This window comes from Pelodiscus sinensis, chromosome 1 (assembly GCF_049634645.1).
Source record: "Pelodiscus sinensis isolate JC-2024 chromosome 1, ASM4963464v1, whole genome shotgun sequence".
NCBI classification, from domain to species: domain Eukaryota; kingdom Metazoa; phylum Chordata; order Testudines; family Trionychidae; genus Pelodiscus; species Pelodiscus sinensis.
Window position 1 is genome coordinate 324,002,833 of NC_134711.1, and position 22,298 is coordinate 324,025,130.

The window sequence follows — 22,298 nt, forward strand, 5'->3', positions numbered from 1 at the left end:
CATTTCACACTGTGGATAACAGGTAACTAACCAGAGGACCAGCTTAACTAGGGACGTTACAGTTTCTGCATCACTTGGTTTATTTAAACCAAGACAGGATGTCTTTCTGAAAGAGATCGTTGGGCTTGGAAGGATGAGAGTATTATCAGTAAATGTCGGCAAACTTTGATTTCATCAAACACACACAAACCAGAGGGGAAAAATATTTCCCTTGATAATCGAAGTGTGCTGTTAGGCAAAGGAAGAGAAATACTGCTTGAGAAATTCTTAAAGTCTGATTCAAGGATATCGACGGTATATTTCGACATGAGATGCTGATAAATTGTGTTTTAGCGGTAACAAAGCTTTGCCTTCTTACACGTCATTACAGAATTATTTTCCAACTTGCCCTCCCCAGCAATGTCTGGCCCTCCCATACTTCCCCACCACCGTGAAAATTCCAAAACCCATGCCAGTTTTTAAAATTTAAACTCGGTCGATGATTTGATCAGTCTAAATTATATTTCAAAAATGAAAATCGAATACTGCCACGCCTGCTTGTGTTTAGAGACAGGATGTGACGTGGCACCCTCTTGTGCACCCTGCCCGCTGTCACGGGAAGGGATGGAGGTGGACAGAGTTCAGATCCTGAATCCGGTTGCATCCATCACGTGACTGAGGCAACTACGAAATAAAAGCTGGAAGCCGAGACTCCCTGTTTTCCAGAGACCCTGGCTGTTTGGTGGCCACAGACGACCTGGAGAAAGACACCAGGCCTCGATGTACTGTCCCCTAGCTTCGGCCTTTCAGCTCTGAAACTCCAACACACCCCTACTTATATGGGATTGCCAGTGACCTCCCAATGCACGTGAAGATGAAGCACTATGGACAGTGAACACTACTGCACTGCATGGGACCCTCCTATGAAATCAGTATTAATAACTTTCATTCGATGATGCGCTTGGGGGATATGGGCAGCGGGTGAAGGCTCAGCTGGGGAAGGCAAGCCCCAGGCCTGCCCCTGGAGCCAAGCCCCACCCACCAAGCCCCGATTCTTCCTGGCCACCTAGAGGGTCAAGGCTGCCGTGTTCCGACCCCGGCCCCAGCCCTCCCCAGTGGCCAGGGCTGATATTCTGGCAGCTGTGGAGCCAGGTTGTCACACCTCCTTCCCTGGCAGCCAAGCCCATAGGCAGTTTTGGGAAGACAGTGCCTTCCCTGGCCTACATTACCCTCCACCCATGATCCCACCCTTCCATAGAAGTGGAGGTCTGGATACGTGGGGTGCTGTAGGACCTCCTCCCCACAGGGTTTGTTAAATCCACTTCTGTAGACCTTCCGTCTAGGCATTGCTCCTGCAATGAGCTCCCCTGCTCCCACTGGGGTCTATTAACACAGCAGCTCATTCCAGGATCGGGACCTTAGAGTGTAAGATCTAAGGGTAGATTGTTTCCTCGGGGTGTTTGTACAATACATAGCACACTGGCGCCTGGTGTATAACACTGTAACCAGGGACCCCCCGCAGAATTGCAGGCCAGAGGGAACAGTTACGCTATTGTATTTGTACTTCTATTCTCACACGAGGTCAGAGAGCTTTTAGCCATTCCTGCCCTGAGCCTGAAGCATTTGGTTCCCCATCCTACCCAGTTCCTGATCTCAACAGCCATGGACAGACTCTGCTTGAGCAGAATTAAAGAGCCGATCTTTAGGCCTGCCGAGTTTAGTAGCAGAGCTACAGGAGTGATGCTTTCAGGCCAGCCCCAACGTTCAAAGGGCTACACATTTGCTTCTTAAGGCTTTCTGCCACCAGTCAGGTTTCCTTGCTAAGCATATACTCAGCCACGCCCCTTTGACAGGACACCTGAGCCTTGTAATTTAGGGAAAGGTCAAGCCCAAAAGTGACTGACAGCTGCCCCAAATCAACAGAACTCTCCTGGATCCAGTTTCTTTATAATTTCCACACTTGTTCTCTGCACAGTACAGGCTGCGCCCGATGTTACTTTAGTCATGGACGTTTTAATAGCCCTCAAAGCTTAAAAAAAAACGTTCCAAGGGATTTGATTCCAAAACTTTGCACATTAAATGCACCCAGAAAATGAAAGGAAAAAAGGCGAGTGAGAGAGATTTGTCGTCTCAATCCAATCCTAGCCTTGCTGGAAGGCTTGCAGAGGGAAAAGAAGCTGAGCGTGGGTGGGTCTCACATAATATCGCTTTTCTCCGCTCTGCTATCCCTGCTAGCTGAAGCCGAGAGCCCATGCAGTCCCAGCGGCGGTTTCCCTGCCAATATTTCTGCAATGCTTGCTTTTCTATTCTGCCACTGAACGCCATTTCCAACCCCCCCCCCCCCCCCCCCCCACCAAAAACCAGAAAGATCTCTAGGGAATCTTTAATCCAGTCATGGTACAAATGTTAATTAAGCCTCCAATCTGAGGTCAGCTCAGGGTTAAGATCCTTCTTATACTGACAGGGAAACTGAGGCACAGCTTATTTTCAAAGGAAATTCAACAAGCTCCTTTGACAATCCCAGCCCAAGCTCCTTTGACAATCCCAGCCCATTGTGCTCCGTTGACAATCCCAGCCCATGCGACTTGCCAAGATCATGCAGCGAGTCACTGGTAGAGGAAAAAATAAAACCCAGGACTCCTGACTTGTGACCCAGTACTTTGTCTAAATGCCAGACTACACAAAGGGGCAAAGGAGACACCCTGCTTTCCCCACTACAGACTTCTGTTTCTTTTTCTTGTTCCCCTTGCTCTGTGGTAAATCCCTTTCAGGTTGAAAGTGCAGGGCTGCTCTTTGTGTATGGAAATAACATGAGCAAAACAGAAATGGGCCCAACCAGTCCCCCTCCAAGTACAAAACTTTGGAATGGGTCAGAGCCCAAACCCAGATCCTGAAATGAATTCCTTGGTTCTGTAATGAGCCCAAGCAAAACCTTTCACTCCAGGTGTCAGTCAAGCTTATTCTGTACTCCCAATCAATGCCAAGTTACTGCGCATGCCATTCCTGATCCACATACCGCCTATATGTAACAGGTTCCTGTATGTACATGCTGACTCTGGGAGTTCTGCACTATTGGCTGCCCGCTGCATTTGGTGCCTAATGGTACTCAGGGAACTTAATGGCCCAGTGCTCAAGACAAGGATCTGTAAATAGCCTTGCTTTTCCTGTGAGCCTAAACTACGGAGCTGGAATCCATCTTGAATTTACTATTTTTCCACGGGGGTGAAAGGAATGGAACAAAAACTTCCTGCACTGGGGAAATTCTATTTAAGGAATGGGGAGCAAACAATGATAGTCTTAAGCTGGCATCACAGACTTCTCCCCATCACAAGAGGATGAATGAAAGGACCTGAAAATAAAAGCACTCTAATGTGTGAGAGAGGGGGATAAACTGCTAGCCCGAGGTTAGGAAAAAGATCAGCTCTGGTCTGAGAAGAACTTTATCTGAAGAACTGGGGTGAGAAAATTATGATTTGTAACAATATCTCTTGGGTATTAGGCTTAGCTGGTATGTTTTGTTTTATTTTAGTTTCGTAATTTGCTTTGATCTGTCTGTCATCACTGGCAGCCACTGAAATCCTAATTTTTATTCTTCATAAAATCACGTTTGTTTATTATCAAACCTAGTGTAAACAATTGTTACCAGGTGTGGAGAGATGAGGACAACAGCTGCGCATTCATTGATAAAGGATGCAGACTTCATGGGCTTTCTCTGGTAAAACGTTTTTACTGAGCAAGACAGATTTAACTGGGGTTCTGATCTCACTGGGGCTGTGCATGAGTGTGTGGTGGGAAGCCCCAGAATTGAGCGGCTCTCAGTGTCTGTTACTCTGCCGTGGGCTGTTACCCCAACCTTGTGCCTCTGCTGGGGGACACCAGAGCTTCTAGCTCAGCAAGACAAAATGGCAGGGTGCCACAGAGGACAAGCAAGTGGGTTCAGTGGGGTGATCCACCCATCAGGTGACAGTCTCAAGGGGATCTCTGTGACCCAGCTAACACAGCTACCTCTCTGAGGGCTTAGAGATGTGAAGGGGCCATGTGGAGAAAACAAAATCATAGAATCATAGAACCATAGAACTGGAAGAGACCTCAGAAGGTCATCAAGTCCAGCCCCCTGCTCTAGGCAGGACCAATCCCAACTAAATCAACCCGGCCAGGGCTTTGTCAAGCCGAGATTTAAACACATCTAGGGATGGAGACTCCACTACTTCCCTAGGTAACCCATTCCAGTGCTTCACCACACTCCTAGGCTGTGTCTTTCACCCTAGTGAAATAGTTTTTCCTAATATCCAACCTGGACCTCTCCCACCACAACTTGAGACCATTGCTCCTTGTTCTGCCATCTGTCACTACTGAGAACAGCCTCGCTCCATCCTCTTTGGAACCTCCCTTCAGGAAGTTGAAGGCTGCTCTCAAATCCCCCTCACTCTTCTCTTCTGCAGACTAAACAGACCCAAGTCCCTCAGCCTCTCCTCATAGGTCATATGCTCCAACCCCCTAATCATTTTGGTTGCCCTCCGCTGGACCCTCTCCAATGCGTCCACATCCAAAAGGCACCGTAGTTCCATGGAGATGAGCACTCCAGAGCGGTTCAGATTTTGCTTTACTCTCCCCTGGGACAATACAGAGACACCTTTGCCAGGGCCGGATTAAGACATGCTGAGGCCATACTCTAATGTCGAGTTTAAGAGGCCCCATAGCATTACCAGAAAAATGAAATTTAGCATTTTTAAAATTTATTTAGAGGCCCCTCAGTCTGAGGCTCTCAGCTGTAGCTTATTTAGCTTGTGCATAAACCCGGCTCTGCCTGCTGCTCTTCCTGACTCACTTGCTCCTAGCCCCCAGCTGCTCTGCTCCGGTGCAGAGAGGTAGGTTGGGATTCCTGGAGGCGCCTACCAGTTGAAAGTCAACGGGAGTGAAAATGCCCGGGCAGGGGGTAGGCCGGTTATGTGCTTGTAGCCGGCCCATGAGAAGCCCCAGGACACGCAGGAATGAAACGTGCTGCCACAGGAGGGAAAGTGGAGCTTGTGGGCTGCCCCGAGCAGGGATCAGAGCTGGCCACGTGGGGAGAGTGTTTCTCACCCCAGAGGAGCTGTGAATTGTGTGTGAGGAGAAGGGGGTAATTAAGGAATTGCTGTCAAGCTTCTCGATGGTGCCAGCTGGCAGCTCAGGGACCCAGCTGGAGGGAAAACGACTGGGGCAGGGAGCTTTCCACACAGGGCCCAGGTAGTGGGCGGATGCGGGAGTCCTGGTGTCTGAGAGCAGAGAGGCACATGGCTTCCACAGACAGACGGGGCAGACCTCAGGGGATCCATGACCTCTGTGGACTCCCCCTGCCTGTTCCCTGGGGGCAGGGACGGGCCTGTGCCTGGTAGAAGGGGCACCTCCCGCTGCTGACCCACAGAGAACCACCCAAGAGGACTGAGAAGGGATGAAACGTGACACGTCCTAGGAAAAACTAACTGGTTTCTCTACGTTACTCCTGACCCCTCAGGCTAGACTAAGACAGAACCCCTCTAGGAATGGCTGGGCGTTTGCTCCTCTAGGGTTCTAGGCACATTGAAACCAGTCCTGGGGGAGAAGATGCCAAACACTGCTGCTCCCCTACTACTTATGTGGAACAGAAGAACGCTGTAGTGGCCAATGCCAGGCACTTCAGGGGGAAAGAACAGAACAGGGAATCATCAAGTGACCGCTCCTTTGTTGTCCAATCTCAGATTCTAGCAGCCAGGGGTTAAAGAACACTCAGAGCATGGAGTTGCATCCCTGACCAAGTTGGCTAATAGCCATTGATGAACATACCTTCCAGGAGCTTATCTAATTCTTTTTTTAACCCAGTTATTGTTTTGCTCTTCACAACATCCCCTGGCAAGGAGTTCCACAAGTTGTGTTAAGAGAATTTTCATTTGTTTTAAACCTGCCGCCTATTAATTTCACTGGGTGACCCCCTAGTTCTTGCGTTATGTGGCGGGATAAATAACACTTCCCTTTCTCCATCCCAGTCATGGTTTCAGAGACCTCTGTCACATCTCCTCTTAGACATTCATCACTTTTCTAAGCTGAGCAGTCCCTGGATTTTCAGTCTTTCCTCATGCAGAAGCTGGTCTCTACACCAGGCCAGTCTGCCTGCCCTTCTCTGCACCTTTTCCCATTCCAATATATCTTATTTGAGATGGACACCAAGTCTGCACACAGGATTCAAGGTGCAGGCAAAGCCAGGGGAAACTCAGCTTTTTCTCTTCAACTCAGCAGGACTTTCCCTGGAGGGCCCAGCTGAATGGATGTTCTGTGCCAAGGATACATAGCATCCACCCCCCCCCCCCCACATACACGCTGACACGCTGGGTACAGAGCGTGCACACAGACACGCTGGGTACAGAGAACACACGCACGCTAACATGCTGGGTACAGAGCACCCTATCACACACACACTTACTGACACACCAGATACAGAGCACCCTCACACACACACACACACACACACTAAGGCCTCTCCCCCTGCACCGACATTCCAGATATGGAGCCTCCCCATACTGACACATTAGGTATGCCCTACACACACACACACACACACACACACAGAATGGTGCCCCACCACACAGACATTGGGTACAACGCCCCCCACACATGCACTAGGTACGATGCCACACACATACACATTAGATACAAAGCACACACCCCCGCATGCGCACACACGCTGACATTCACCAGGTATGGAGACCCCTTTCTCCTGCTATACTGGCACACTGGGTACGATGCCCGCGCCCCTATGTGCGCATTCACACATGCAACACACGGCTTCTCCCCCTGCATGGATATACCAGCTATGGAGGTCCCCTTCACTGACACACTAGGTAGGGTGCCCCCCCACGCAATGGGTACAGCACACCTTACCCCATATGTACACATACATGGTATACAGCAACCCTTCTACACACTGACACAATGGGTATGCTCCCCCCCATACACACACTGGGTATGACCCCCCCCCACACACACGGATACATTTGGTAAGGCACCAGATACACACGCACTGACACACTGCGTCCTAGGGTGCCACACAGACACACTGAGCACAGCACCTTCCTCCCCACACGCCCAGTCACACACACACAGACACAAAGGGTATGGCATGTCCCCCCAGATATACACACTGGACATGGTCCCCCCCCACACACACACACTGACACACTGGGTACTATGGCACTACATAGACACACTAACACATTGGGCACCTTTCACCCGCACTCCCCCCACACACACACACAAAGCATGGCATGTCCCCCCCCCCCACATGCACACACACACAGGGTACAGCCTTCTCTCTCTTTCTAACACACACACAAGGCATGGCGTGTCCCCCCCACATACACACACACACACATACACAAGGTACAGCCCTCTCTCTCTCTCTCTCTCTCTCACACACACACACACACACACACACACACACACACACACACTCACACTGTTTATGGCACCGCCCCCCCCCCACCCCCAATAGAGCCCAGGGCAGCCCTAACTTAGTATTTCAGTGTGGGAATGAATCAGCCCCTGGGGGGTGTCTCTGCCCCGGGGAATGTGAGCCCCACCCAGGCAGCCGTCCTCAGCTCCAGCTCCAGCAGTAATGGGGCAGGGAGCGCTGTGACCCCATCTGGAGAAATTATCTCGTCTCCCACAGGCAGTGATACCTCTCTGTACAACCAACAGGCAACACTGCGCTAAAAGGCTCCATTTGGGCCAGCGGCTGGCCCCGTCCACCTGAACTGCTAGCGTATGTGAGTGAATGCCACCGCCCCCCACTGGATGGGATCAGAACTGCTCAAGTGCACGTCACTCCCCCTATACTGCAAATGGTCACCGGAGAGTCTCCGTTAGCTTAAGCACTGGGGAGAAAGAAAATCCAAGTTCTAGTCCTGTTGCCCCACAGAAATCAGATGGACCATGATGGGGACCATAGTGACAGCTGCAAATGCATGGCTGGATTTTTTCATAGCTGAGCTCCTCTGCTGAATTCCTCAGGTGTTTGCACCCTTCCACCCACCCCTCCTTGTGTGAGGGGTTACAAGAGACACTCCATCCTGACTGGCCTGCACAGGCATGTATCAGCTACATTAGGGCAGAAGCAGCCCAGCTGCCTAGATGTGGAAGGAGATGATGTATTTTCTACATGGGTCATAAATGATTCGGTCCATAGAGCAGTGCTGCAGAGAGAGGCAGAGTGCACCAAGATGCCTACTGGCAGCAGTTTGGCTCTTATCAGCCCAATAACCCCGGTGACTCAGTTTCCCTAGGTGTGATAGCACTTTCCCTCCAGGGTGGAGGGGGGGACAGCTGGGCAGAAGACCTTGTGCCATTTTGATCTCCAGGGGAGCAGACCTCCAGAGGCAGAGACAAACCAGATGAGCTCCATTGCCTGAGGAACGCATGGCAAGAGATGGTCCCTTAAGTACCCAGGGGGTCTAAATTATTAATTGCACACAGTGCTGCAGACGGGGAGTCCCTGCGAAAGGGAAACCTGTCAGAGGAGAAATCCTGCTCAGACCCTTAGCTCAGTGACTGCACAACCAGGAACCCCTCCCCTCCCAAATGCCTTTGGCAATTGGGGCTGTCAGGAGGTGAACCAGCAGCAGAGGATGGAGGGTAGGAGCTAGAGGAGGGGGAGTTGGTGCAGATTGGTGTAGTGGGTAAGCAGCAAGAGAGGGGAGGAGGTGATGCCATTGAAATGTGCGTGTGTGTGTAGGGGGAGGGGTATTTGTGTCCATACGCACACAGGCAGCCTAAAGTGACAAGAGGCAGCATTGCAGGTCTGCCTCAAAGATGTTAAGAGCAACAAAACTATCTGATGGCACGCAGGGTTCCTGACTCACGGGAACCTGCAAGAATTTGTCAGAGCTCACATACTTGTCATTGCAAACGAGTTCTTCCAATTCCTGAAAACAGACACCACTATGCAGAGTGTGTGCGTGCGTATGTGTGTGTGTGCGTGTCTGAGTGTGCACATGCACGTGCATCCATGCACGTACTAACACCCTCTGCTGGATGGACTCAGAACGGGTCCAGTGTGTATCTTAGGCTCTATACTGCTAACAGCGAAAGGAGAGTCTCCTGTCTTCATCCCACTCCTTTTTATGTTACACACAGAGGAGAGACATTTCAAAGGCACTTCCATTTGTGCCTTGAAAATCTCCCCCAGGCAGAACTTTGGGATCCAGTCTGACAGTTTCTCGGTAGCATCAACTAACTCCTCCATCTCGTCAGTGGAGTAATCCCAGTGGAACGACTCTCAGAGCCTTCTACCATTTATAAAAGCACCGAGCACAATCGGGCTTTGGCCCATGCCTGAGCCTCCTACATGCTACCACAATACCAATAAATAATGGTGCAATGTGTGGTACTTCTTAACAAGGAAATGCTGCTGAGCTGCACTCCCAAGACAGGCGGGCCCGGGGTTAGAAATTGTGAAAATAAATTTGAGGGAGAGTTAGCAACAAAAATCCAAAGAATAAATCCATTAAAAACCCCAACAAGCATGCCTATGCAGTGTGCCACAAAGTGCGTCTAGTTTGCGTAGCTGATGATGGTAGCAGGGCCAGATTTTTAAGCTATTCAGACCCTTCTCCTGTCTTTGGGACAGTCACCAGAGGAGAGAGCCATGCATGTTTTACAGTTCACTTCTCCATTATCAGAGCACAGTGCTGCTCCTCTCTCCCTCCTGAGTCTGTGCTCAACCCATGCTCCCAACCTGGCTTGAGGGGGTGTCCGCCTGATCCAAGGGCCCTCTTTCACAAGATTTGATAGTTTTCTTCTTTTCCCACACTGCTGGGCAGTGTTGTTGTGAGCTGTTAATCAGCTGCCACATCCCAACCCAGAAGTGGCTGCATTTCAGATATAAATAAAAGGCCTTTTAGCTATGGGTGAATCAAACTGTATGTATTTAGAATGATCCACTGAGGGAAAGAGTACCCACATTTTCTGGTTGCCCTAGCTCCTAAAACCTATGCACTCAGGGGTGAGGACCCCATTGTATACACACATAGTAAGAGGCAGTCCTTATTATAGAGCTCACCATGTATATAGACAAGGGTGGGGGGAGGGAGGATTCTTATCTACATTTTGCATGTGGGGAAACTGAGGCACAGAGTGGGCAGTACCCAAAGTCACATAGGGAGTCTGCCGTAAAGCCATGAATTGAACTAACAGCTCCTAACTCCTACACCATCGTCCTAGCCATCAGACCATCCTTGCTTGAGGAGGAGGAGGGGGGCCAGCTCTGGGAGGGGATGTTGACACCCGCACCCAGGAGCCTCGGGGATGGAGTGGGGAGCAGCAGAGCAGTCCGAGTTTCCCGGGGCTGATAACTGTCCCTGCGAGACTCTCCACACACCCACTGCAGGGCCCAAAGCTCACATCCCTCCCCTGCAATAGGAACCTCCCCCCTCCTCCCCAAAACTCAGAACCTAGGGCTGGAGGAGATCTGAGCTGCCCCTCCGAGAGTGAGGCTTGGCCAGCCAAGCCCTCAGCTCAGGACTGAGCGCCAGGCCTCCTGCGTGCTAACCAAAGCGCTGACTCGCCGGGCAGCAAGTCACTGCACGGCCGTGCCTCAGTTTCCCCACTTGCGAAGGAGTAGTACTCGCCTCCTGGGGGGCAGCGCCGGACAGAGACTGCCAGGCCAGCGAATGCTGCACATGCTACTGTAGGAGAGTCATCGCTCGCCCCTGCTCTGCCCAGCGGGCCAGGCTGCGTCTCACATGAACTGGGAGTGGGGCGAGCTAACACTCCCACTAACCCCCCTGCCCTGAAGGGACCCTGCTACGGTGCAGCCCTGAGCCCCCCCAGAGGAGACGGCAAAGCCCCTCTCCACGCCCTGCAGTCGCCCAGCCTTCGCCCCAGACAATTGCAGGGACCCCGCCGTGCGCATCTGCCCGCGGTAACTGGGCCATTTCGTGGGATCTAAACGTGGCCCGGCACCAGCCCTGGATCCTCTTTGCTTCGGGTCCCGGCCAAGCCAAGCGGGTGATTCACGGAACCGATTTCCACAGCCCCTAGCCAGCAGCTGCGCGACCCCTGACCCAACGGGAAGCCCGCCCTGCTCCCCTGGGCTACCCGCCGGCGGGGGCTTGGCTCCGAAAGGAAACCGAGGCACAGCAGGAGCCCTCAGCAGCCCACGCTGCCCTGGAGCGGGTCCAGGCAAAGCGAAAATGCCGCTCGCCCCCCAGCCACGGGACCACCCCGCCACCGACCCAGCGCGTCCACAACCCCCGCGAGCAACCCGGGCGCCCTGCAAAAAGGCCGCCTCTCCAGCCAACGCTTCTTGGGGGGGATCAGGCCAGGGAGAAACCCCCCTTCCGCCGCCTGGGGAAAGTCCGGGTTTTCAAGCCCGCCTTGTAGCATCTGCCAAAGGCTGGAGCTGCGGCGCTCCGGCCGAACAAAGCGACACACGCTGGTGAGCGGCAGATGCTAGAGGAGCCCTGGAAATGGGCTATTCATGGGCATTCGGTCGAGAGCGGACGGCTTGGAGTCTGCGTTCGCTCTGCTGGGCCGTTCAGCGCCACACGCCGCCTTGCTGCTCTGCTCACAAAACAAGTCCCCTCACCCTCCAAACCCAAACATCTCCCGGTACATGGGAAAACGCCGGGATCCAGCAGGCGGATCTGCCGGGGCAGCTACAGTCCAGGAAACAGGCGAATAACACACGCGCAAGCATCACCGTCTGCAGCTGAATAACCCGCATGTAAAAAAAAATACATTCACCCACCTGGTTCCTTTGTCTCCCATGGCCCAGGCCACCCTTCCAGCCACTTGCCAGGGAAGGATCAGAGAGGCGTGGAAAATTACTAGCTGTTAATGTGGAGCCAGAGGAAGCGGTCGTCTCCTGGCAGGAATTGCTTACTCGCGCTCTCACCGCACCAGCGCGCAGACCCCGGCTGCAGACGATGCAGAGAGCTCCACCGGGCTGTCGCCTGGCTCCGTGTCTTAATAACAACAAGACTGCTGGGCGTGTGGCCGTCCGGCCCTGAAGTGCTTTTGTGCGTAGAGATCACAGCCTGGAATAAACCCAGCGGTGGTGCACGGATGTCAACGCAGCCATGAGATGAAGGGCACAGGCGCAAATCCCAGGCACAGGGAGACACACACACACACACGCAGAGGATCCCTTAGAGGGTTGTAGCTCGCAGACACGGCTGCTCCATCTCTCCCATTGACAGCTTCCCCTCCTGCCTCCGTGGAGAGAGATCCACCCTCGCCGGGCTCCGAGCAACACCGCCTCCTACTCCAGGCGTGCACAGCTCAGGACTGAGCCGCGCACAGCTGCTGCAGCCCGTGTGGTAACAGGCTCAGGAAATCAGCATCAGCATCATCTCCCTCCGGCTGCCCAGAGCTGCGTGAGAGCAGGGGGCTGGCTCTGCCCGTGGCCTGTGAACCGCGGAGTGTGTGCACGCAGGGGAGCTGGCCATGCCGCAGCTCTCCAGGCAGGGGAGTTTGCGTTTCCTGGAAACGCTCTGTGACCCTTCTCTTCCTGGTGCCAAACAGCTGGATTTGGGCAGAAACCATCCCAGGCCATTGGCTTGGCTTGCAGGACAACGTACAGCCGGTCTCACCCCTGCACTGCCCCCCCATCCGCCTCTTATTAACCCCTCCAGCACAATGCATGCAAGGGCTTCACAGACAAGAGGGACTGGAATTGCTCCCCTGCAGCTGAAATGCAGCCACCTCTGGAGTGGATCATGGACAGCGCAGAACACGGCCTCTCAGTGCTTAGCGAAGTTCAGTGGGGGAGATCTAGGTTGGATATTGGGGGAAACTATTTCCCTAGGAGGGTGGGGAAGCACTGGGATGGAATCCCGAGGGGGTGGAATCTCCATCCCGAGAGGTTTTTAAGTCCCGGCTTGACAAATCTCTGGCTGGGTTGATTGAGTTGGGATTGGTCCTGCTTTGGGCAGGAAGCTGGACTTGATGACCATCTGAGGTCTCTTCCAAGTCCTATGATTCTATGATTCTAACAGTAACCAGCACTGAGGTCTAGTTCGGCTGCAGCACAGAGATTCCCTGGAGCCACACTGGAATGTACTCCTGTCACGTCCCCTTCCAGTGAGAGCAGCCGGCCATGGTGTCAGTTTGTTCACTGACTACGCCCAGCTGTTTCGTGGTCTGGGGAGGCCGAGGGGGGAGCACGGACTGGTGAGTGTGGATGCAGCCACATGAGTCCGTTAGATAAGCTCCAAACTGCAGTGATGCACGATGGCCCACTTCTGACCAGAACAAGCTCAGTATGCCTTTGCGAGTCAGTGGAAAAGAGGAGGGGGAACCACTAAGCCACCCAGTCCGACCTTCTGTGTATCGCCGCCCAGTAGCCACCCACATCAGACAAAGGGACTGCAGCCCACAGGAGACTGGGCCATGCCGCAGGCAGAGAACACAAGACACCAAAGCCCAAGCACCCTGCAGTGGTGGGGAAATGACTCACTGAGATTTACCCAGGTGATGTAGCGGGTGACCTGCTCCCACAAGCTGCAGAGGAATGAGAAAAAAAAACACCCCAAAGATCTGTGGCCATGTTCCTTCCAGACCCCACCCAGGGCTACAAATGAGACCCTGAGCACAGCAACAAGAACTGGCCAGAGAGAGACAGAGAGAGGGAGAAGATGCTCCGTGTCCCCACTTACCGCATCCAGGTTGTCTTCAAATCAGATGGCTGCCTCAAGAGATGCAAAAATGAGCTCCCTGTATCCATCACCTGGGATTATAGTCGCTCAGAACAAGATACCTCTGGGCTCACACAAATACATTGTCCCTTTCCACTGAGAACTGACAACCCAAAAGGGCAGCAGGAAGGAAATGTCCTCATTGTGTAGCTGGCGACCCCAGGTGCAGAGAGCCAGTGACTTGACAAAGGTCACACAAGGAGGCTGTGGCAGAGGATGGGATCCACAACTCCTGGTCGCCCTCTATGATGTGCAGAGTGAAAGGGCTAGAGAAACGAAGAAGAAGAATGGAGGAGACAGGCTGCCATTTATTTCAGGACATGCACCTCACACAAACTTCTCCACCGTGAAGCACCAGCTAGGGTGAAGGAAGCAGGGGACGATGCCTTAGAGATTGTCTCCATTGCGTAATTCTGTGTACTTGAAAATCTCATTGCTTGTGCCGTTTGTCCCCTCTGGATTCTCTCTGGTGATGTCACTGGCGTTCTAGCGCTCACTTCAAGAAGAAGAGAGCAGAGGCACGCCACTGTGCGTGTGCGTGTGGTATGAAAACTGCTAGTACAGCATGAAGGGCTGCTCTCCGGTGAATAAAGGCCTATTTGTGTAACTAAGTGGTTAGCTAAAATCAGAGGGTTTGGGGGTGGAAGGGGCACTTGATCCTTCCCCTAGGCAGGAGACAGCAGGAGGCAATTTCCATTTCTGAGGCAGATGATGAAGCTATTCAGATCTCCTGAGCTTTACTCTCCTCGGCTCCAGGAGATTGGGGTTCTCTTCCCACAGAAGATTTGTATTTTCTGCCCCAACTTTAGTACCAAGGCATTTTAGGCTGGGAAACCCCCATAGTTCAGTTTCCTAGGTCAGACTACATTTCCCATGGTGCACCTCAGTCTCTCTTCTTGGCACTGCATCATGGGAGTCCCTGGCCCTGATGCATGATGGGAGATGGAGCCCTGCTCCTGGCTCTCATGCACAAATAGATGGTCAAATCCCACGCCATGCAGAAGGAGCTCTGACACTGTGTGTAGGAGGGACAAATTCAGGTCTTTGTCCTTAGACCCAGAGCCCAGCAACAACTAAAACCCTTTGATGCGAAACCTGCTAACAGTTTGCTGAGCTTGTCTGCACAGTCACACGTTCTCACCCCACTGGACTGCCTAGAATAGCACTAGACCTCAAAAGCGCCCAGGCCCCGAACGACCTGCCTGAGGTCACTTCCAGAATGCAAACAGGGCCTCAACTTCTCCACTCAACAGGGTCCCTCCACTGACCCCAATGCCACCGTGTGTGGGTTCACAAGGCAGCAGATGCCCAACAACATTAAACCAATCACGAAGCCCTGGAAGCCATCTCGCTCCAGATAAGGATAGGGCAGGGTTCACTTAGGGACCAGCAGGCCTAGTGGGCCGGCCAGGGCTCAGCAGTCCCCCAAATCCTGGGGTGGGCTTATCAGGCAATCCGAGGGGCTGGTGGCCAAGTTACAGTCTGTCCTTCTCCAGGTTCCCCCGGTCAGACAAAGGCCGGAGGGAGACCTTGGCCCTCCCTCTCCAATAGGTCCCAGCCCAGCACCCAAGGTGGAAGGAGGGTCTCACAGACCAGCCTCCCCTTGGTCACTTCCTACCTCTCCTTGTCTCCCCTCATTTTGGGGCATGGTCAGACACTCATGGAGGGCTGCTGAAGCTGTCTCAGCCACTCAGAAAAACAGCTTCCCCGCCCCCACCCCAGCGCCCAACGATTCCCCTTTGTCAGGGGGAATGGGAGGGGAAAAAGACGGGGCGAGCAGTGAAGGGGAATCCAGGGTCCACTGTTCATGTGACACCTCCCCCCGCAGCCTGGGGAAGGACTGGGACAACCCCCCATTGTTCCAAGCCCTGCCTCTCCTCACCCAAGCTTCACCCCCTTCTGACTCTTGCTCCACCCTCTCCCTGCCTCTTCCTGGCCTTTGCTCTGCCTCCGCCCCACCTCTTCCTTCAGTCGAGGCGGCTCTGGGGGAATAGCTTGGCTGGGGGCAACGCCAGCAGCAGGGTTCTCCCCCCCCCCCCGCACTGGGGGAAGTGGAGCAATATGGCCCCGGCTCGCTGTGCTCCTCCGGCCACGTTGCCTCTTCCCAAGAGCGAGCGCGGGGGCCGTCTCGTCCCTCTCTGATGGACAACTGGAGGAGCAGAGCGAGCTAGGTCCACTTTGCTCCACTTCCCCCTACTGCCATTGAGTCCGGGGGTGAGGGCAGAGCCCTGCTCCAGGAACAGGCCCCCTGCTGCTCTGCCTCAAGTGCTGACCAGCTCCTTGTCTCTCGCACCCATAGCTTTGGGGCACATGACCCTCATGCCCCCCTACATGTCGCCCCAGAAAAGGAATCACACCCGTGGGCCCATGGTCTGGACACACCCACAATCCAGGGCCTCCATGGGATTCCTCTCTCCCAGAAGCTATTGACTGGCTTCCTATCCGCTGACAGCCTCTCCTTGCTGCCTCAGCCTGACCCATCCCCTCCTCAGCAAGTCCTCCAGCTGGTGGAGCAAGCTCTGCAGCTGCCAAGGCCCAGGCCTGCTCCATCACCCCGTAGCCTTAGCAACCTGCATCATGGAGCGTTTGCACATGCGAGCTTGTGGCTCAGGCCCCAGAGCTTGGTTCTAGAGCCAAGCTCTTCTAGAGCATGTAGAGCTTAGGTTTGAAATGGCCATTGTGTCTTTACACGGGGTCTTCATGTCTTACGTAGGCCAAAGCCAAAATGTAAATGCCTTGGCGGCAGCTCTCCCCCCCAACTCCAAGTTTTCAAATGCTCCTTTATTTGGGCCCTTTTCCTCCCTTTACTACTGTGCTGCAGAAAAAAAGGAAACTTACTCTCCTAAAACAACGAATAGTCTAGCAGCACCTTAAAAAGACTAACAAAACATGTAGCTGGCATCTGAGCTTTCGTGGGTTCAACCCACTTCTTCAGATGGCTGGAGTATTAAAAGTCCAGATCCAAGAATAAAAAAGGGAAGGTGTGTGTGTGGGGGGGGGGGGGGGGGGGGGGGGGGGGGGGGGGGGGGGGGCGGTGAGAGGGAGGGTGGAGGAAAAGGAGGAGGAGAAAGAAAAATAAATAAAAAAAAGTAGTGAATTAGATTGTTCAAGTTACACGAGGCTGATAAGAGCAATTAGCCTCTTGTAACTTGATCTAATTCACTACTTTATTTTCTCTTTTTTTCCCCTTTTTCCCTCCGCCTTCCTGTCCCTCCGCCTTCCCTTATTTATTCTTGGATCTGGGCTTTTAATACTCCAGTCATCTGAAGAAGTGGGTTGTACCCACAAAAGCTCATGATACCGTCTACATGTTTTGTTAGTCTTTTTAAGGTGCTGCTAGATGATCGTTTTTTAAGTTTTTCCAGTTACCGATGTCAGGGACTCTAGCCCAGATGACTCGGTTCGTTGTCTGACCGCAAAGAGACAGGCAACACCAGCAAAGTCCAATCACAAGCTCTTTATTGAAGAGTGCACACAACAATAGAGAGCGGCCCGTCTCCAAAGAGAAGCAGCCCCGATTCTAGTGACAGGTAGGCTTATAAAGATAGTTCCGTTGCGTCATAAGCTCTTCACCCAAGCCACTTACCCCCCTTTCTAGAAACTTTTAATATCTATGCATATCTTAGCCAACCATACATTGTGGCCAGAAGCGCTTCAGAATGCATCAGCAACTTTCTTATCAATCACAAAAGGCAGGTACCAGGAACAAGGAGACAAAAGAGTCGGGTACAAACCAAGGGCAAAAAATAGGGAGGTAAGATTAGTGAAGGGGAACAAAAACAGGGAGCTTCTGACCAGTTCCCAAAGCAAGCCGCAGTAGGTACAAATATGTAATTTATCACTTCTTACTTTTATAACCTAAGCCAGCATGGAGGGCGCGCCTCTGTCTGAACAGCTTTCCTGGTTCTGGTCAAGAATACTCAGAGGCCTATGAAATTAGCCTTTGTTAACTTTCCTTAGCATAATGTTGACCAGGCCTTGTTTTTCTGGGCCCCACACCGACTAACTCAGCTACCCCTCTGAAGCGTTTGATCTCCTAGAACAGCCAGCAGTCCCTTCCCCCCAGGCCAGCCATACACTTCACAGCAGGACCAGCTGCTCTGGGCGTGAAATCCCAGTGTGAGAAACACAAGTGGCCAGAGAGGAGCCAACACATTGTCACCATGTCAAACACCAGCTCCCTCCTTCTATAGAGTCATCCGACCTGGGGCTACATCCAACCTTCTTTCCTCCCCCCAAAGCCACAGCAGAACTCTGCCCCAATCTCTCCACCATTGGAATCCACTCCTTCCGCCTCCTTGGGCTGCACTGGACAAGGGGGCCAGTAGCCAGCTGACAATGCAAGTGACTGGGATAGTTCTGGGATGAAGACCAGTCACTGGTCCTTTCATTTGGCATTTTAAGTACATCACAGTGCAATAGACCCCAGGATCATCCTATTATGCCAGATTACTGCTCAAGATTGTCTATAGAGTGCTACCAGACCTAACAAAACATGTAGATGGGATCATGAGCTTTCATGGGCACAGCCCACTTCTTCAGATGACCAGAATTATCTGAAGAAGTGGGCTATGCCTACAAAAGCTCATGATACCATCTACATGTTTTGTTAGTCTATAAAGTGCTACCAGACCATTTGTTGTTTTTTTCTGTAATAGGCTAACTCGGCTACCCCCTGAAGCTCCTGCTCAAGATAGCTAAGTCCAAAGCAGACTGTGAAGACCTTCAAAGGAATCTCACAAAACTGGGCAACAAAATGACAGATGAAATACAATGATGATAAATGCAAAGTAAAGCACATTGGATAACATAATCCCAGCTATACACATGAAACAACAGACTCTCGATTAGCTGTTACACCTCAAGAGAGAGATCTCGGGGTCCTTGTGGCTAGTTCTCTGAAAACATCCTCTCAGTGTGTAGTGACAGTCAAAAAAGCAAACAGAATGTTGGGAATCATTAAGAAAGGGATGGAGAATAAGACAGAGAACATCTGCACTACGGGACAAAGTTGAATTAAGATACACAACTTCAAGCTATGTTAATTGTGTAGCTGAAGTCAAAGTACCTTAACTTGGCTTTTGGCGCTGTCTACACTGCAGGCAGCTGAAGGGAGAACACTCTCCCTTTGACTTCCCTTACTCCTCATGGAAGCAGGATTACCAGCATCAACCGGAGCACCCTCTCAATTTGAATTAGTCGTCTTAACTAGACCCACTCATTCAACCCTGGAAGATCGACAGTGGCAGCTTCGATCTTCCTCTGTAGCGTAAACGTACCCACAGAGAAGATCTTATTGCCTCTATATAAATCCACAGTACGCGTTATAAATCCACAGTACGCCACTTGAACACTGCGTGGGGATGTGGTTACCTTATCTCAAAAAAGATATATTGGCATTGGAAAAGGTTCAGAAAAGGGCAACAAAAATGATTAGGGGTTTGGAAGGGGGGCCGTATGAGGAAAGAGAAATAAGCCTGTGACTTTTCTGCTTGGAAAAGAACTAAGGGGGGGATTTGATAGAAGGAAGATGACTTTGGCTTAGGATCAGTCCCTGGGAGATGGCTGGAACTCCCTTCATTTGAGACACCAGGTTACCCTGAGAAGAGAGCGCAGAAAAGGGGCAGTGGAGACCCAGTCCTGCACTGGCAGAGGCATGGGTGAGACTGCTGGTCTCGCAAGCTTTTCCATCCCTACAGCAACAGACTGGCCTTTTGGTGTGCCTAAAAATATCCTGTGCCCCATGGCTGTAAGAGCTAGGGCGGGCAGCGCTGCTGTAAAGCGGGCTGAGATTGTGGCTAAGTCACAGACTCCTGTTGCTTGCGGTAAGCAAACGGGCAGCGAGCCGGGCACAGAGGCACACCATGTGCCAGACGCGGCTGTGTGTGCCCACGCCTCTGAGCCCTTCGGCGGTCTGGACTCACTCCCTGTTGGTGTCTCTGTGCCCTGCAAACAGAGATCCTGCTCTAGCTTACAGACCAGGGCCCGGTGCACATGAAGCCGGAGGGGCTGGCACTCTGAGCAGCCGTGCCAGGGGACGTGGTGCCAACAGCCACGTTCCAAGGTGCCTACCGCTTGGATACAATCTCGCGTCTCTCATCCGCCCCCGGGTGACTGCAGGCTGTCAGACGTAGCCAATACTGAGCGTGCTGAGGCAGCATGATCCGGAGGCCAGTTCTCTGCCCCTGACCTCAACCCCCACATCCTTTTCCCAACTCACCCTAGGGAGCCTCCCAACTATTCCCTCTCTCTGGATGCCTAGGCAACAGCCAGCACAACAAGGCCCCCATCTCAATGAGGCCTGCAATAAAAGAGCAGTGACTTCTCCCCGTTCACACTAGCCCTCCAGCCTCAGGGAACATCATTATGCAGAAGCAAATGAAGCCGCCTTTTCAGAGAGAAGCCATTTGCAGCTTCCCTGCCCTGCTGTTCCCCCACTAACGAGCAGCCCTGCGGGCTCCTATTATCTCTTCCCCCTGCACAGCCCCGCACCCGGTTCTGAAGGAAGCCATTCCTGACAGGGCGACTTCCCAGGGTCGCTGTAGGGGCGGCCGTAGGACGCGTCTATTTTCCGGCCCATTTCAAGAGCCCAGCATTGGAGCCGTAGCGTGAGCAGCAATGGCAGCCTGGGAGGAAATTGCCCCCGTGAAGGGGAGAAATCAGGGAAGGGCCTTTGCCTTTATGGCACATACTGGAGGACGAGCTCTCTGAGCTCAATTCCTTTCCTGCCAGCTGCAGCAGGGAGGTTGCTGGAATCTCCATTCCACTTTGGGAGGACTCGGGGCTGTGGTGCCTTCAGAGTGGAAGTCTTGTGAGTCACGGTTGTTGGGCTGTGTTCCCGGCACAGGCACGTTGCCGTGGGAGCTCACACTGCTCTCTCCGCTGACCCTTGCTAGGCCTCAGTTTATTCATCTACACAGGGGTGGAGAACCTACAGCCCTGGAGCCGGATCCAGCCCCCGGCTTGCCTGAATCTGGCCCCTGAGGCTCAGGGCTCCCCCACCCCCTCCGCCCACAGAGCAGATACTGGCACTCCAACCCTGCAGACCCCCCCCCCCCCCACGCTGCTGCTGCACCCCCTCTCTGCTCCTATACCCTACCCAGCCTTCCTACCCCAGAATGCTCCTGCGGCCTCCCATCCTCTCAGATCCACCAACCCCCCCACACCTAAAGCCTGCTTCCTGGCAACCCCCTCCCACACACTGAACCCCATTTTGGCCCCACCCCAGAGTCTAGGGAGGCTACAAAATCTACTAGCCAAGGCCCCCCTAAGCTCTGGTGTGCGAGGGGAATGTGAGGAGTGTCTTTCTGCTTCTCAGTCAGGGGCCGCATCAGTGAAGGTGGGTTTTTGTTTTGAGAGTTTTTTGGCTTCTCACTTTTGTGCAGCTCCCGACTGATTTTTCTGTGGGTCAGTGGCCACCAATCCAAAAAAGGTCCCCGTCCCCCCCAGTTCTACAAGGGGGAAGATGTTATTGCAGAGACCTGCCGCCTCTGTGCATGGGCAGTTCCAGATGGTGCCCTCTGCTTGATGGAGTCAGATCGGCCTAACCGAGCATTGCAGGACTCAGCATTGGCCTAGGTCGCCCTGAGAGCGTGATAGAGCTAGGGATGTAATGGTATCTTCTGGGTCCCACCCCAGTGCCTTAGGTGAGAGTCCAAACTGCCACAAAATGTTCACTTATGGTCCAGTGTCCTGCATACCATTCCCCCACAGTCACCTTGCAAACACGGAGACACTCTGGGGTCATTTCAGAGATTCTGCTACTTCAGGGAGCTGCACTAGGGTAGCTCTGTCAATGTCTTTACACCGGTTCTAAGTAAGGCCTAAAAGCCAGGGAGAGAGAAACAGGGAGCTGATCCCAGTCTTCTGGGAGATCTGTGTCTGTGGTAACACCCACGAGAATCAGCCACTGAGCAATGGCTGAGTGGAATGGCAGGTGGGGAACCCAACGTTATAAGAGAGAAAACCATTCAGAGGCTCTGGAGCCTGCCATTTGGACACATTTTTACCCTGTGTACCAGTATCATATCACCACTGCCCTCACACTGCCTCCCCTTTTTCCATGGGTCCCTGCTCCAGAGACTTTCCAGCAGGGGTGGGCAATCATTTTTGATGGAGGCCACTCCAAGACTTTGGAAAGTGGTCGAGGGCCGCACTCTTCCATGCTATTAACGGAGGAGGTGCAGGCTCTGGGATGGAGGTTGGGTGCAGAAGAAAGCATAGGGTAAGGATTGAGGTGCAGAAGGGGGTGTAGGATCTGGGAGGGGATCCGGGTGCAGGAGAAGATTCTGACTTGGAGGAGGGGCGCAGGAAGGAATCCAAAGTTTGGGAGAGGGTTGAGACAGGAAACTGGCCAGTGGGAGCCGAAGTGAAAGCCTCTTCTCCTTGTCCCCAGGCTTGCAGCATTCAGAGAGCTGCTCTGAGCAATTTGGAGGGGGGGGGGGCAGGGCAGGCAAGGAGCCTGGCTGAAACTCTCGCAGGCCAGATCTGGTGGACCAGATCCGGCCTGCAGACCGTATTTTGCCCCTCCTTACTTTACAGTCTTATTGTACCCAGCTGCAAGCTGTTTCTTTGGCTAGTGCCAACCTGGTCTCCTTTGTTTACCAGGAACCC

General features: G+C 52.9%; 1 protein-coding gene across 7 annotated transcripts in view; it reads right to left on the reverse strand.

Moving 5' to 3' along the window:
- LOC102455075 (beta-arrestin-1) overlaps positions 1–12,410 on the reverse strand; it is a 151,867-nt gene extending 139,457 nt beyond the window's left edge. Inside the window, exon 1 of one of the 7 annotated variants that reach the window (XM_075919623.1) lies at positions 11,738–12,406. Coding sequence is in view for 2 of the 7 variants with exons in the window: in XM_075919619.1 (XP_075775734.1) it covers positions 11,738–11,757 (20 nt within the window). In the remaining 5 variants the exon portion in view is untranslated. Of the gene's footprint in view, positions 1–11,737 lie in introns of all 7 variants that reach the window. The other 6 variants (XM_075919624.1, XM_075919617.1, XM_075919619.1 and 3 more) reach the window with 6 other exon arrangements.
- Positions 12,411–22,298: the final 9,888 nt, after the last annotated feature.